The following is a 14,363-nucleotide window of genomic DNA, read 5'->3' as shown; positions in this document are numbered from 1 at the left end:
ATTACACATCCATGCTCACACACACCATACACACATTTACACATCCATGCTCACACATACACATATACATACAATTAAACATCCATGCTCACACACATGCACACACTTACACAGCCATGCTCTGGCGCGCGCACACAGCCATGCTCTCGCGCGCGGGGGGGTACACACACGCGCGTACACAGCCATGCTAGCGCAGGGGGCATACACGCGTAGGCACGCTCGTGTACACACCCATGCCCACGTGTACACACACGCATACACAGCCATGCCCACGCGTACACGCATACACAGCCATGCTCACGCATACACACACACGTACGTACACAGCCATGCTCACGTGTAAATAATTTTGAACAGATCCGTGGAGACAGGAAGAAAGGGTCACAGGGGTCTTAGTTACACCAATGGATATGACATCACTTTGGAGCTCCAACAGCCTTCCATGTTGCATGATGTATTTATCAGCTGTGGAGCATGGATATGACCTCACATTAAAGCTCATTAAAGAGTCTTGTGTGCTCCCTTGCAATGTGCTACCGTTTGTTTTACTTATGGAGAAAATGAGACAATGCACTTCCGTAGTCATATAACCCGACTCATTCTATGGCTAGATTCTGTTATGACATTTGTCACAAATAGATAAAGTATATATCTTCATATAAATGGCTTTACCAATGATGTGGTCGGGATGAAGAACAGCTCATGAACTGTTTGCTTTGACGCTAAAAATGTTTTCAAGGAAACCGGTTACGTTGGGTCTTTGTTTAGAATAACCATTACTTGGTCTACTTAAGGCTCCTTCCCTTGGAATATGTCATCCTTTTTAAAAACGAGTACTTGTTAGATTTGTGTTTAGGAACATAAGCCAGATGGTAAATCTATTAGACTGGGCCAGAGGTTTATTGGGCGAAACATGAAAAGGTCTCCGATTTTCTTGTGTATAGGCTAGGTGCGCCAGAGCAAGAATACTTTAATGGAAGGATAATTTGAACTAAGTGTTAGGAATCCAAAATTATACAAATAGTAAAATAAAGACACAGAATATCTATGTATATGCTGCATCCGTAAAAGCAGACCCTGGAGTGACGTACGGTAGATACATGGAATAAAATCCATCGGCTGCAGCTGGTACGTGGAGGTGATAAGAAAAGGGTAGCGCTTGGGATGTCTTGCATTAGTCTTGTGTGTATGTATGATATTTTAGCCTAAATGCGTAGCATGATAAAAAAAAAAAGTTATTAAGGGATGACCAATCGAGGTTCACGTTTAAAATATTTGTTATTGAATATTCTATAGATTTTTTTTTTCTTGATTGAAGAATAGATAGTAACCTAAATCTGTAAAGGGTCAGGGGCTTAGATGTAATGTAAGGAAGATTTACTTTACTGAGAAGCCGGTAGATAACAGCCACCTGCGGTGAGTCTCCCTGCTCGGTCTCGGTGCCGGATTGTAATGCTGAGCGCCGGAAATGACGTCATCTTCCGAGACCGAGCTGGAGGGCTCGAGGGCTCGCAGAGGACAGAGAGAGGGGCGCCTTGGTAAGTGAAAACCACTCGGTGCCCCTCTCTCTCTCTCGGCTCCATAGTCGGGCCGGCCCTGCTCCTGAATCTAAGACAAGATTAAGGTTTGAGGTAGGAGCGATGTTTCCATGGTTCCAACGTACTCATGTCTTGATGAGTCTGTCCCGCATGAGGACCATCTTGTACTTAGAACGTGGGCTTGTTAGCAGAACCCCGCAGCTGTGTCTGTGTCACCGAGAGTTTGGTGTGTAATTGTTGACTTTTCGAGCAAGTTAAGAAAGGATAAGGAGAATTTCCTGGCAGCTGCGGGAACAGACTGAAGGTTTTCGTACCACACCTGACTACTCCATACATCTGTAAACAATAAAGTCACACTTTCCACATCTCGGAGGTCACTTATGAAGGAACCAGTTAATGAAACCTATTTGGTTATTGATTAGCTGTTGATATAATACCAGGACGTATATTTATTAGTAGTGGACTGAATCTGGAGGTGAAATAGAATTCTTTCCTTCTAAAAATGCTTTTTAGGGTAATGTATTTAGTTGGGTCCCTAAGTTCGCTTAGTTTCCTTTTATTTTTGCTTGCTTTTGTTTTTTAAATCATTAAATGACATTGTTACAAAACAAATTAAAAAAAAACTTTCAAATGAACTACATTGTTTAAAACAAAAAAAGACAAAAAAAATAAAGCAACCGAGGGACAGAGTGAAATTACGTAATCGTGAATCCTCCAGATTCACTGAATTACAAAAACATGGCGATCTAGTGATCTTTACATTTTTAGTACTGTATAGATAGTACTAGATCAGAAGGATAAGTGAAATAAAATGTACTTTATGTACTATATATCTACGTCGCAAGTCTGATCACCATTATCCACGTTTAAAATGTATCACTGATTGGCTTTTTGCCTGAATTGAGAGATCATTATAGAAATAGCTTCTTTGACATTTCTAGTAAAATTACGAGCTTGTGTTAAATTGCATATTTTTTGTCTTGGACAAATCTCTAATTCAACCAGTTTCCCCTTTCGTCTTCAAGACGCTTTTAGTGACGTTATCGAATGGTTTGGTAAGTTTTACATCCGGTAAGACCGATTGGGCCCCATCTAGTCTGCCATTTTTCCTGCTCTAAAGACTCCGACCTTAGTTGTTGATGAGCGTTGCGTAGAATGGGTCCCTCGCTTGTCCACCGATATACACTGCGCATGACGGTCGTCGCTTCACCCGCTTGCGGCAAAATTATAGTTTGCCGAGAAACGGCGCTTTCTGGTCTTTGTAGCAATCCAGGCGTGCATATTAGAACTGAGGGAGTGGTAGATAAATGGGACAGCCTCTCAGCGGAGCCTAATACAGTGAGGGTATTTAAACATGCATTGGAAAGGCGTATGGCTCCTCAATTTAAGATGAGACAGACTGATAAAGGTTTGAGTCTATACAGCGGGAGAAACGGCTGACTAGACGGGCAGATTCCGTCATATTCTATGTTTTTGTGTCTGCGTTTTAATGGAAAAATGAATAAATGACCTTGTATCCTCGATCTGTTCGATGAGTGACCCCCCCCCCGGCAGAAAATCCAGATAAATGGAGGTCTGGGGATATAACCCAGCAGAATCGCAGAGATTATCTGTTTAGTCCCCATTCTAAAGTTTGGCTTTTGAAATAGGGTCTTGTCCCCGCTTACTCTGCTGACCCTGACCTCATCAAAAAAACCCACCTGCAAATCCTAAGGCCAAATCGCTCTGGTTGCCAAACACATGGAAAAAAGGTTAGCCGAAACATCTGCTGAAGGAACCCACACAAAAGTCTTCTTATCCCCCCACACGCTTGTTTTCTGATGTCCAGCAATCCTCTCGCCTCTATGCCATAAATAACTCCCCAATCGTTTTAATTGCTTTCATATTCCTTACTGCGAAGTCTTAACCTCAGTTCCCCCCAGAGCACTTTTTGTGGCACGTTTTGCACATAATTCGGAGCTGAAAGAGTGGACGTCGTACTCATATATACTTTTTTTTTTGTTTTGTGTATGTAACGTGATGGTCCTTTCTTTGAACTTGTCAAAAAGTTTATCTATTGCATGTATTTGTGGAAGTGTGTGTATATATATATATGTACATATTTTTTTATTTTTAAATATTTTTAATTAAAATTATCAACACGTATTAAGACAAAAATAGAAAAACATTTTAAATATATATATATATATACTTTTTCCCCCTGATACCGGGTTGTACTTTGTATTACTAGTAACTGAGGCATAAGAATTAGCCCTAACTAAATGTTTAATATTACAAAAAATTATTTTTTTAAATAATTGGGAGCCGTGAGCATTTCAGAAATATTTCATTATGACAATGTGGCCGTATTAAGTAATTATGGGGTTTTGGACAATTTATTTCCATATTTCTGAATTGTTAAACACAAAGAATATTTACATAATTTTATAGAATCTTGGATTAAACTCTTTGCCGTCGAAAACACGTAATTCCTGGTTTCCCTCGCACGGATTAGCGCTGTTCATGCACAGACGTCCAAAAAAGTTGAGCCCAATATAACGCTGGGAAGCCGCCCTCTGGCACGGCCTCAGGCGTCTTAATATATTCTGAATGATTATGCTGCTCTTGTATGCATTTGGCCAGGGCTGGGCGTAATGGTTCCCTGTGCTAGTAAAGTGTGTGTGTGTGTGTGCGTGCGTGTGTGTGCGTGCGTGTGTGTGCGTGCGTGTGTGTGCGTGTGTGTGCGTGTGTGTGTGTGTGTGTGTGTAAGTGTGTGTGTGTGTGTGTGTGTGTAATTATAATATGTTGACCCCAGGCCTTGAATCTCTAAGAAGATGGTTGTGAGTTTCATGTTCTTCCTTATTAAGCATGTTTCGAAACCTCTTTATCTGCTAGCATTTCCAAGTGTTCATTGTTAATACTTATTAGCGCCCGCTGGCCTTAAAGTGCCGGGGCCGTATATCCATGCCCAGTCTGATCCCGATCTTGTACCTTTTGGCTTAGGAAACGATGTCTCCGTATAACCTACTAAGTACGTCTGACGAGAGTCAAGGGATGATACAACGTATGATTCATCTGCGAGGTTAGTAATGATCGTTTAGAAAAGTTTACTATAGAGACGCTGGCTGAAAACAAACAAAAAGCCCTTTGGTTTAAGAGTTGCTTGGTTTGAAAAGAGTTGAAAAGCACTTATTATCCGATCCCTGCCATATCTGTCCAACCTCTGTCCATGGTACTGATAAGGGGTTACAGATTATGCAAATATATAAAAATGTCTTGTACTATAAAGTGTAAGCTCTTGGGACAGCAATATTGCAACACGTTATGTCCAAGATGTAGCGGCGCATTAATCTTTATGCCACCGCGCACGCGTGCCAGGAGCCAGCATGTAGTTTTATAAAGTTGGAAACCATCCTCCCCTGGGCTGAAAGAAAATGCACCAATGTGTTATATCCTTAGAACCTGGTGCTAGTTCAGGTTCCTCCTAGGAATTATACGAGTAGCTCTTGAAATTATTTTTTATGATTCGTGACTCCTTTTTCCCTTTTTTAGTTTTTATAGCTTTTATCTCTTCTAGTCGATTGCTGCACGGAGTATTTTCACAATTTGTGTCGATGACAGGATCCTCTGGCGGGGGGAAATGGTTTGCCAAGAAGAAGACAACACCAGGTAAGCGTGAAATGAGATCCCGAGGTTGGGTGTTTCTGGTATTTCTACCGACCTATGTCAACCTGATTTTGTCCTAAAACGGCGACAAAAATGTAACTTAAATTGTATTACCTATTATCGTGTTAACTGCTTTATCACCTTGCATGGTTTCCATATCTGGTATCAATAAATGTCACCATCACTGAAACGTTTGTTAAATAACATTATACTTAATTCAAAATATAAATAAAATATAAATAGCCAATAAAAATATTTTTTTCAAAATGGCATCTTTACGAAAGCATTTTTACGGGGCAGTTGGCACAGTGTGTTGGTGGACTGTCAGACAGCGATGTGGTGCCCACATTGAGTAGCCCAGTTTTGGCCAAGATCTGTAGAGATGATCTAGACGAGAACATCTCTCGGTTGGCAGCCGATGGAAAATAACATGTATCTCTATAGATACACCCTGTTTTCTTAAAATTCCAGAAGGGAAGCTTCGGTCACAGACGCCAAATTTCTTTTCAATGTTTAAAGGTTACGTTCCACCTCTTCTGCATTGAAACTAAATGCAGCGTCATTTCCTAGTACTGTCAAATCTCCAAATGTTTCCCAGAAATATGTGAAATTGGCTGATTTTTGCCCCGAGAAACTTGTCACGTGACACAAAAACCATGACAGCTTGCTGCCAAAGACCACATAGATGCCGGGTAGTGCTAACCTTTAATACTAAAAAATGTAGTATTTGCAGAATTGCACTTATAGCAGATCCTGATGCCACATTATTATTATTATTATACGGTAGAAACATTCCTCTGTTTCCTCTGATCAGAGGCGAGTGGCAAATGCTAAGTTAAGTTATGAATTGAATTTTATTTTAAAGGTCATTTGAAGAACAACTTTTAAAGTTCCAATAGTGAACACTAGGTGGCAGCAGCGCACCCATAAAATCCCCCCACACTCTGCTTTTAAAGAGAAGGGGTCAGACTTGATTTACTCCCCCCCCCTCCTGCACTCCCTCCCTCCCACTTTTCAGGCGGGTTTATAATGGGATCCCAATGAAAGTGTTAATGCCTTTAAAACCTTCTGCCGGTACAGGACCGGGCAGAGAGCTGCAGGAGAGACGGCGCTGCACTGAACCTGGCTGCAAGATACTTTTGTAAGGGTTAGTAATCTCCAATCGAAAGCAAAGACCACATCTCCTTGCACCTGCGTCCCAAACTCAGCGATGATTCCGAGACCTCTCACCGTTTGTATAACAACCCAGCTGTTCCTTGTGCTGCTTCATCTGCCACAATCTTTGAATCACAGAGCAAATGGACCCAGGGTAAGAAAACACTTATCAAATTCAACTAATGACCAGTCTATGACCAGGGTTAACTAGTTATATTTCATTGATGTTGGTCTCGTCTTAGATTCAGGAGCCGTATGCCTATCCCATCCATGTTTAAATCCCCTCACTGTATATGCATCTACCACTTCTACTGGAAGGCTGTTCCACTTATCTCCCACTCTCTCAGTAAAGTCCTTTTGGTAAAATACCGAAGCTCGCTTTCAGATGCCCAAATTCCACCTTTTTGACTCGTCTTCAATCTCTTTTCGGTCAGTGTAGCTTCCAAACTCATTCTAGAACTTAGTATCCATAAAAAATGGTAACATTCACCTAAATATTTATATTATGTCTCTCCTTGGAAAATAAAACATTTTTTGTAACATTCAGGCATAAGTGGTTAGAAACTTCAGGATAGTTGATGTGCGAGCCGGGTCTTCTTTACCTAAAGTATCGATTCGTCTTATTCTGCCAGTTCGTATCGTCAGACCCTTTGAATGTCGGGACTGTTAGAAGTGCCATGGAAATCGTCACCCCTATATAGATAAAATATCATTTTAATGTATAGTTTTTATTTAAATTTACTATTTTGTTTTGCCCTGCTATCCATTCCTGTTTTTTTTTTTGTCTTTTTAGATAAGTATCACAGCTGAAAATTATTATTTTAGTCATTTTCCAAATACATTTAGCTCTTCAGCCACATGATTTAACCCCGTTAACCCCGCGTTGCTTTGTAGAACAGAAGTGCAACATAATTTGTTTCAAGTAATTGAAGCTACTGTAGTCTCGCAGTGATGAAAGCAATGATTAGTAAGGAAGGAAAGTGCTTACTATATATATATTATACTTGATATTATTACTTGACTGTTTTGTTACTTTCCTTCTTTTGGTGGTAGGTAATAAGGGTTGGGGGGGGTCATGTGAACAGGAAATTAATTATGCTAGTTTTGCCACTTGTTGCCACAGATCTCAGCTTGCTTAAGGTAACGTACTCTGACGCACACATTTTTGATATGTTGTAACATTTTAATTGTGTTACTGATATTTAGATGTGATTTGTTTCCGAAGTTAAGGATCTGCATGCCCTATTACTTGAACCAAAGTCGCTTTCCTTTTCCTAACTTTTCCTTCTGAAGCTGTCCGAACCAATCATGGAAATTCTATGGCAAGACGTAATGTCTGCATTTAGTGGTATACAGATATAATGAATTTCTAGTACACACCTATTATGTTTATTTCCTAATGTATCAGCCCGTCTTATTCTGCCAGTCCTAGTTCTGTCACTCTTTCAATGTATGGACTGTAAGATGCACTGCGGTAATTCTTGGCACATATAAAAAATGTGTAGAAATGGCGTGTCCATATGCATGCCAAACCTTCTAGAACCCTATCTGACTCGAAAGATTGATGAACCTATTCCAACAAGTGTGGAGTGGCCATATAGCCAAAATATATATAACGCAAAAAAGTTTTAGAACATGAAAAAATGGTTTCCCCCTCCTGCAGTAGCTATAGACCTTGCTGGCTTAATATTCCATGATGGATTGTTTTGGTTTTTTTTTATATATTTCTCATGTTAAAGTGCTAGTAAGAATTGTTCTCGATTGTTAACCCAGTATCTATGTGATATAAGTTATAGTAAGATGCACCAACATAATAGACCTATATGGATTTATTATAGAAGAATAAGAGGAGACTACCAGATACAAGCAGGAAAAGAACACAAAGTTCTTATTCTTCCAGCGCTCTTCGTAAAAATAGCTAATAAAAACTAAAGGTCATATTTTAGAAATGTCAGTGTTCAGAGGTCTATAGTCTTCAATAATTTGAAGATATATTGTTACTCATTTGAAGCTTAAGGTAAAGCATGTTGTATAGACGCAAGCAGTTATTGAGTCATTTCACTTCGTTATTCTACTGCGTAGACATCTTTGCTGCCTACATCACGTATTTCTGTGTTGGGTGCTTTGGCCAATTTAGAGGCACGGTCACGCCATAGTTTTGGCATAATAAGTGCCATGGGAGAAGCGTTGCTTACTTTAAAATGTTACTCTAGGGGTCACTATAAGATCACAGCATCATGTAGGTCATGTATAGGTTGGGTTTCAGAGGACAGTAGGGCCACCATGAGATCACAGCACGTTCCACAGCATCATGTAGGTCACGTCCGTATGTATAGGTTGGGCTTCAGAGGACAGTAGGGCCACCATGAGATCACAACACGTCCCACAGCATCATGTAGGTCACGTCCATAGGTACAGGTTGGGTTTCAGAGGTACCACGTCTGATGAGATGTGACCTACCACCCCCTCAATAAAGTAAAACGTCCTTACATTACATCAAAGCATCTGGTCTTCTAGTATTCCTTCTCCCGGTTTTTCTTCTCGCCATATGAGCTGTAAATGGTTATCAAAGAAAAAATATGAAAAATGGGATTTTAGCCAAGAAATAACTGCACATATTGTTCGCCCCGTATCCAGCACTTGTTGAGTCTGCGAGTTCACACCTGTAATGCTTTTTCTTGGCATATTTAGACTGCATTAAACACGAGGAAGTTCACAAGTCACATAAACCTAAAAGAATTCATACTTTTCCTAACAAACGTCTACGCTGAAAGGGACTGATGTGTTAACGTTTCAAAGGCACCTTCAGGGTTCATACATGGCGGCTATTGGGGTTGCGGCCTCCCTATCTTCCTTGCAATTTCACACAGTCTCTTGGGTGTAATGTCTTTTTCCCTGTGTCTGGATTACTACTAGGCTTACTTTATTTAACTGGGATACATTTTATCATGACTGTATTGCATTAAGTGCTAAAGTACGGGGCAGAGAATAACCATTTGGTTGGTAGGACTTGGTTGCCCTAGTCTGCATTATTCCCCTATATGCATTGACACAAATCCAACCGATGCACCTTTTTGGTCATTTTTCAGCCTGGATATCCGTTCTGGATCCATAGTAATTGCCCTTGTGTATGACTGTAAACCCAGAGAGAAGACCTGTTTGGATAATATCTGCTGCCCTAAAGGCTTAAACTTTCCCTTTCAGGCTTGCCCTCAGCGTCTGGAGCCGACGGGCCATGTTTTTGTTTGTTTTTGTTTACGATGACCCCCTAATGTTTTTTGTCCCCAAGGCATGGCTTTTTATTCTGTGTGTTCGCATCCCTCCCCCATTCAGCTGGTATTTTCTCTAAGACTTAACCACAAATTGAGGGCAATTGACCTATACCCATGGCAATTTTAACTGCATTTTTGGGTTAAGGTGTGTCGTCCCATAGGAGAACCCCCCCCCTTGTGTGTTTTTAAATTAGTTGTGGTTCAAGTGTATGAAAATACAATAGACTTGTCCAAATTTCTCCTATTCTTTGCCTCTTTGGGGGCAGAAGTGGCAGCATGGTGCTCTGGTTAAATGGCTTCCTATACGGTCTGCCCATGAATGGATGGCACTTAAGGCATCCAGGGCATTGGTCAAATATCCAAGTCAATGAACTGAAACACAACTCTCCTGTCAACTCTCCCTTTAGCGAATTGATCCAAACATACGCTCAGAGTAGTTCACACATAATTTATGCGCAAATTACCTTAAATTAAACAATTCTCTTAATTTAGAAATCTAGCCCTGGATAGCTCTTTATAAGTATGACCCGTTGTGTGAATAGTTGTCCTTTCTGGTGGAAATGGAAATCAATGAAACGTGGAAATTCTCCCAGTGTAATTTTTACGGGTGGTCGCACATGGTCACCGTCTAATAGATCTGTCCACTTCTGGCATTTCAAAGTGACTTATGGGGCATTCAGTGGCTTAACCTTCCTTCATAGTGGACCCTTTGCTTAAACAACCCTAAACATTAACTGATAACTTGTAAGAAACGCTCCTCATGTTTTTAAGTGCTTATCGGCTGTTGCCAAGATATTAAGCATATGCTCAATCCCAGGATTTCGTAATTTATTAGGCACTTCAGACACTTCCCTACTAATCTGGTGCAGTGGTTATGAGACATGTTAAAAAGTTGTTCTGTGTGTGAATATGTTGAACCATTTATATGGAAAATCATGGCACATCAGCTTTAATTGTGGATGTTGATGTCTCCCTTGGGCAGGTAGACTGGGCACCATGCGTTATTTGACTAGGAAATAAAAATACCTTACATTTCTTTGGATACTGGCATGAGGACATTTGACTTCATCAATACTATAATATTCAATGTGGACTGGAGGCTGTAGTGCCAGGAGGGGAGAAGCAAAAGCCATCACAAAGCCAGACCTAGATCTGACATGAGCTCTGTTTTTATCATAATGTCTGAAAATCCATGGTCTGATGTCGCCATTTAATATGTAAGCTCCTGAACCACATAGCAACGCTGGCAATGGCAATAGGTTAAGGTAATGCTTTATCTGACAAAACCTTTACATTAACCTGATTTTCTTATGAAACCAACGGATCAGATTGTAGCAGATTATTGTTTTAACATCGCAGTTAATATGCATGGCTCCTTGTTAACATTCTGTCCATTTACCATTCCCCCAGCTGATGGAGAATTATGAATAAGGGGTTAAAGGAAAAAAATGATTGGGTATGTATTGTATATGTTCTTAGGGTGGTTTAGCAATGGTGAAAAGAGTTTATTGTGGGTGATTTCGTGTTTAAAGCCTTTATTAATACTACAACCATCCATATTATATGATTAGAAGGTCATAAACAACTAGGATGCTCTTCAATGTGAACCCTGGGGTTTTAACACCAAAGTCCCATATAGACTAACTCGTGTCCATGAAGTTCCCCGGGACGATATTTAAGAATGCAGAACAGACATTTCTTAACACTACAATTGTTTTTTTTATTGATGACTTAATGTCCCATAAAATATATGAACATTCCTTGACATGAACACTAAAATTATGGGCATTTTAGATAATTCCGTCTTGTTTTGAGTTAACGTCCTCAACTTATGTACTGCATAACCAGATGCATTTAACAACTGTAGATGTTAATGGACCAGAGGAAGCTCCTAAAGTGTATCAATCTTTCCCAAATTCGTCACCTTGCACTTCTGTACATGTAATAGCATTTACAGATAAGTAATATTTATGCATGCGCTTATGGGATTGGCAGAACCCACTTGGCCAATCTATATCATAAAAGGAAAAACTCCAGCACATGTAGCAAAAAGATCCTTTATTTCGTATGATCTCAAGGGCAAAGAAAGGCATCTCACTTTGTTCCAGTAAAACTTCATAGTATTATAGTAAAAATATTGAAAATGTGTCCTTTTCCCATACTATATATGTATATAATGGGATTTATGCCCTGTTCCAAATGCTTTCTCTTTCAATTCCAATTGAGTAAACAAAAGATATAACTGAAAAAGAATGAATTGCACTGCAATTAAAATAAAAAGCCACAGGCTGATTGCAGAATAGGTCTGTGCTCATTTTCAGCCGTTATCTTAATTGATCAGTTGTTTGCATTCACTGTCCCGCCTGTGTCTTTACATATAGGAATTTTTGGTCTTTCTTTGAATGTTTATTTTACATTAGGATGTATCTGGCTCGTGGCAGAGGTTAATGATCTCACAGCAGCTAATTCCTTTTTTAAATGAGACGAAACTTGACCTATTTGGCGAGGGTATATTTTTTTGGTAGAAATGCAATTTCCTTTAAAAGAAAATCCCAAATCACCTGTTGCTCAGGTCACCTACTGATTGCCTTCAAACACTTTAATAAGAGTTTGAATTGTGTTATGTTCCTGAACCAGGGAACTTGTAGGACAGTGGAACACTTAAGATATTAGCGTTTTAAAGGGCTAACCCTAATGAGATTCTCCTGCAAGAAAAGGAGCAGAGGTAACCTGGTTCTAGGACGTTCGGAAATGGTCCCTTTACAGGGCCGGACTGGGAATGAAAAGCAGCCCTGGAAACACTTGTACCCACACGCACCCCTTATACATACCAGAGTCACACTATTCACTCTAGAAATAACTATAAAACATTCCTTTTTATCACATTATTTGTATTTAAATGCCAGAAAGCAAAAGCGTTAAAAGGCCCTAATAAATTAAATAAATTAGACATAATAGAATCAAAACATTTGCTACTGCAAACATTTTTAGATGACACAAAACAGTGATCACATTATTCTTCACAATATTCTTGTAAGAAACTTTTGGCTATTAATACCACCACAACTCTTCTAGCACTGCATCATCCAATGAGTACCTCATCCCAGATACATTTTTTTTTTAATGCACACAGTTCATGGTGCAAAGTGGTCTGCCAGTATGTTTATGTAAAAGGTCCTCTCAAGGGGGAAGGACTGTGAAATCAACAAGAATAATGAAATCAGTTCTTACAGCTAAATTGTCCTGGACAGGACAGGCTCTACCACACCGACATCCAGACACACACCAAGACAGGCTCTACCACACCGACACACCCAAACACACACACCAGGACAGGCTCTACCACACTGACACACAAACACACACACCAACACAGGCTCTACCACACCGACACCCAGACACAGACACCAGGACAGGCTCTACCACACCGACACCCAGACACACACACACACCAGGACAGGCTCTGCCACACTGACACACAAATACACACACACCAGAACAGGCTCTGTCACACAGACACCCAAACACACACACACACCAGGACAGGCTCTGTCACACTGACACCCAAACACACAGACACACCAGGACAGACTCTGCCACACCGACACCCAAACACACACACACCAGGACAGACTCTGCCACACAGACTCTACCACCCAAACACACACACACACAACAGGCTCTACCACACAAACACCCAAACACACACAACAACACAGGCTCTACCACACCGACACCCAAATACACCAAGACAGCCTCTACCACACAGACACCCAAACACACACACACCAGGACAGGCTCTACCATACCGACACCCAAACACTCACACCAGGACAGGCTCTGCCACACCAACACCCAAACACACACACCAACACAGGCTCTACCACACCAACACCCAAACACATACCAGGACAGGCTCTACCACACTCACACCCAGACACACACACCAGCACAGGCTCTGCCACACAGACACCCAAACACACACACACCAACACAGGCTCTGCCACACCGACACCCAAACACACACACCAACACCGGCTCTGCCACACTGACACCCAAACACACACACCAACACAGGCTCTACCACACCGACACCCAAACACACACCAGGACAGGCTCTACCACACAGATACCCAGACACACACACCAGGACAGGGTCTACCACACAGACACCCAAACACACACACACCAGGACAGGCTCTGTCACACAGACACCCAAACACACACACCAGGACAGGCTCTGTCACACAGACACCCAAACACACACACCAGGACAGGCTCTGTCACACAGACACCCAAACACACACACACACCAGGACAGACTCTGCCACACCGACACCCAAACACACACACACCAGGACAGACTCTGCCACACCGACACCCAAACACACACACACTAGGACAGGCTGTACCACACTGACATACAAACACACACACACCAGAACAGGCTCTGTCATACAGACACCCAAACACACACCAGGACAGGCTCTGCCACACTGACACACAAACACACACACACCAGGACAGGCTCTGTCATACAGACACGCAAACACACACACACCAGGACAGACTCTGCCACACTGCCACCCAAACACACACACACACACCAGGACAGACTCTGCCACACAGACACCCAAACACACACACACATCAAGACAGGCTCTGCCACACCGACACCCAAACACACACACCAGGACAGACTCTGCCACACCGACACCCAAACACACACACACACACACCAGGACAGACTCTG

The 14,363-nt window shown here is 41.4% G+C and overlaps 1 protein-coding gene across 3 annotated transcripts in view; it reads left to right on the top strand.

Moving 5' to 3' along the window:
* The first annotated feature begins 6,318 nt into the window (after window positions 1-6,318).
* Window positions 6,319-14,363, top strand: part of SMOC1 (SPARC related modular calcium binding 1) — a 53,088-nt gene continuing 45,043 nt past the window's right edge. Inside the window, exon 1 of one of the 3 annotated variants that reach the window (XM_053475047.1) lies at window positions 6,319-6,492. In XM_053475047.1, the coding sequence (XP_053331022.1) occupies window positions 6,394-6,492 (99 nt within the window). In that variant the 5' untranslated portion in view covers window positions 6,319-6,393. The remainder of the gene's footprint in view (window positions 6,493-14,363) is intronic. The other 2 variants (XM_053475046.1, XM_053475048.1) reach the window with 2 other exon arrangements.

The sequence above is a fragment of the Spea bombifrons genome, chromosome 9 (genome assembly GCF_027358695.1).
Source record: "Spea bombifrons isolate aSpeBom1 chromosome 9, aSpeBom1.2.pri, whole genome shotgun sequence".
NCBI lineage: Eukaryota > Metazoa > Chordata > Amphibia > Anura > Pelobatidae > Spea > Spea bombifrons.
Note: the sequence above shows the minus strand (reverse complement) of the source record. Positions and strands in the feature narration are given on the sequence as shown.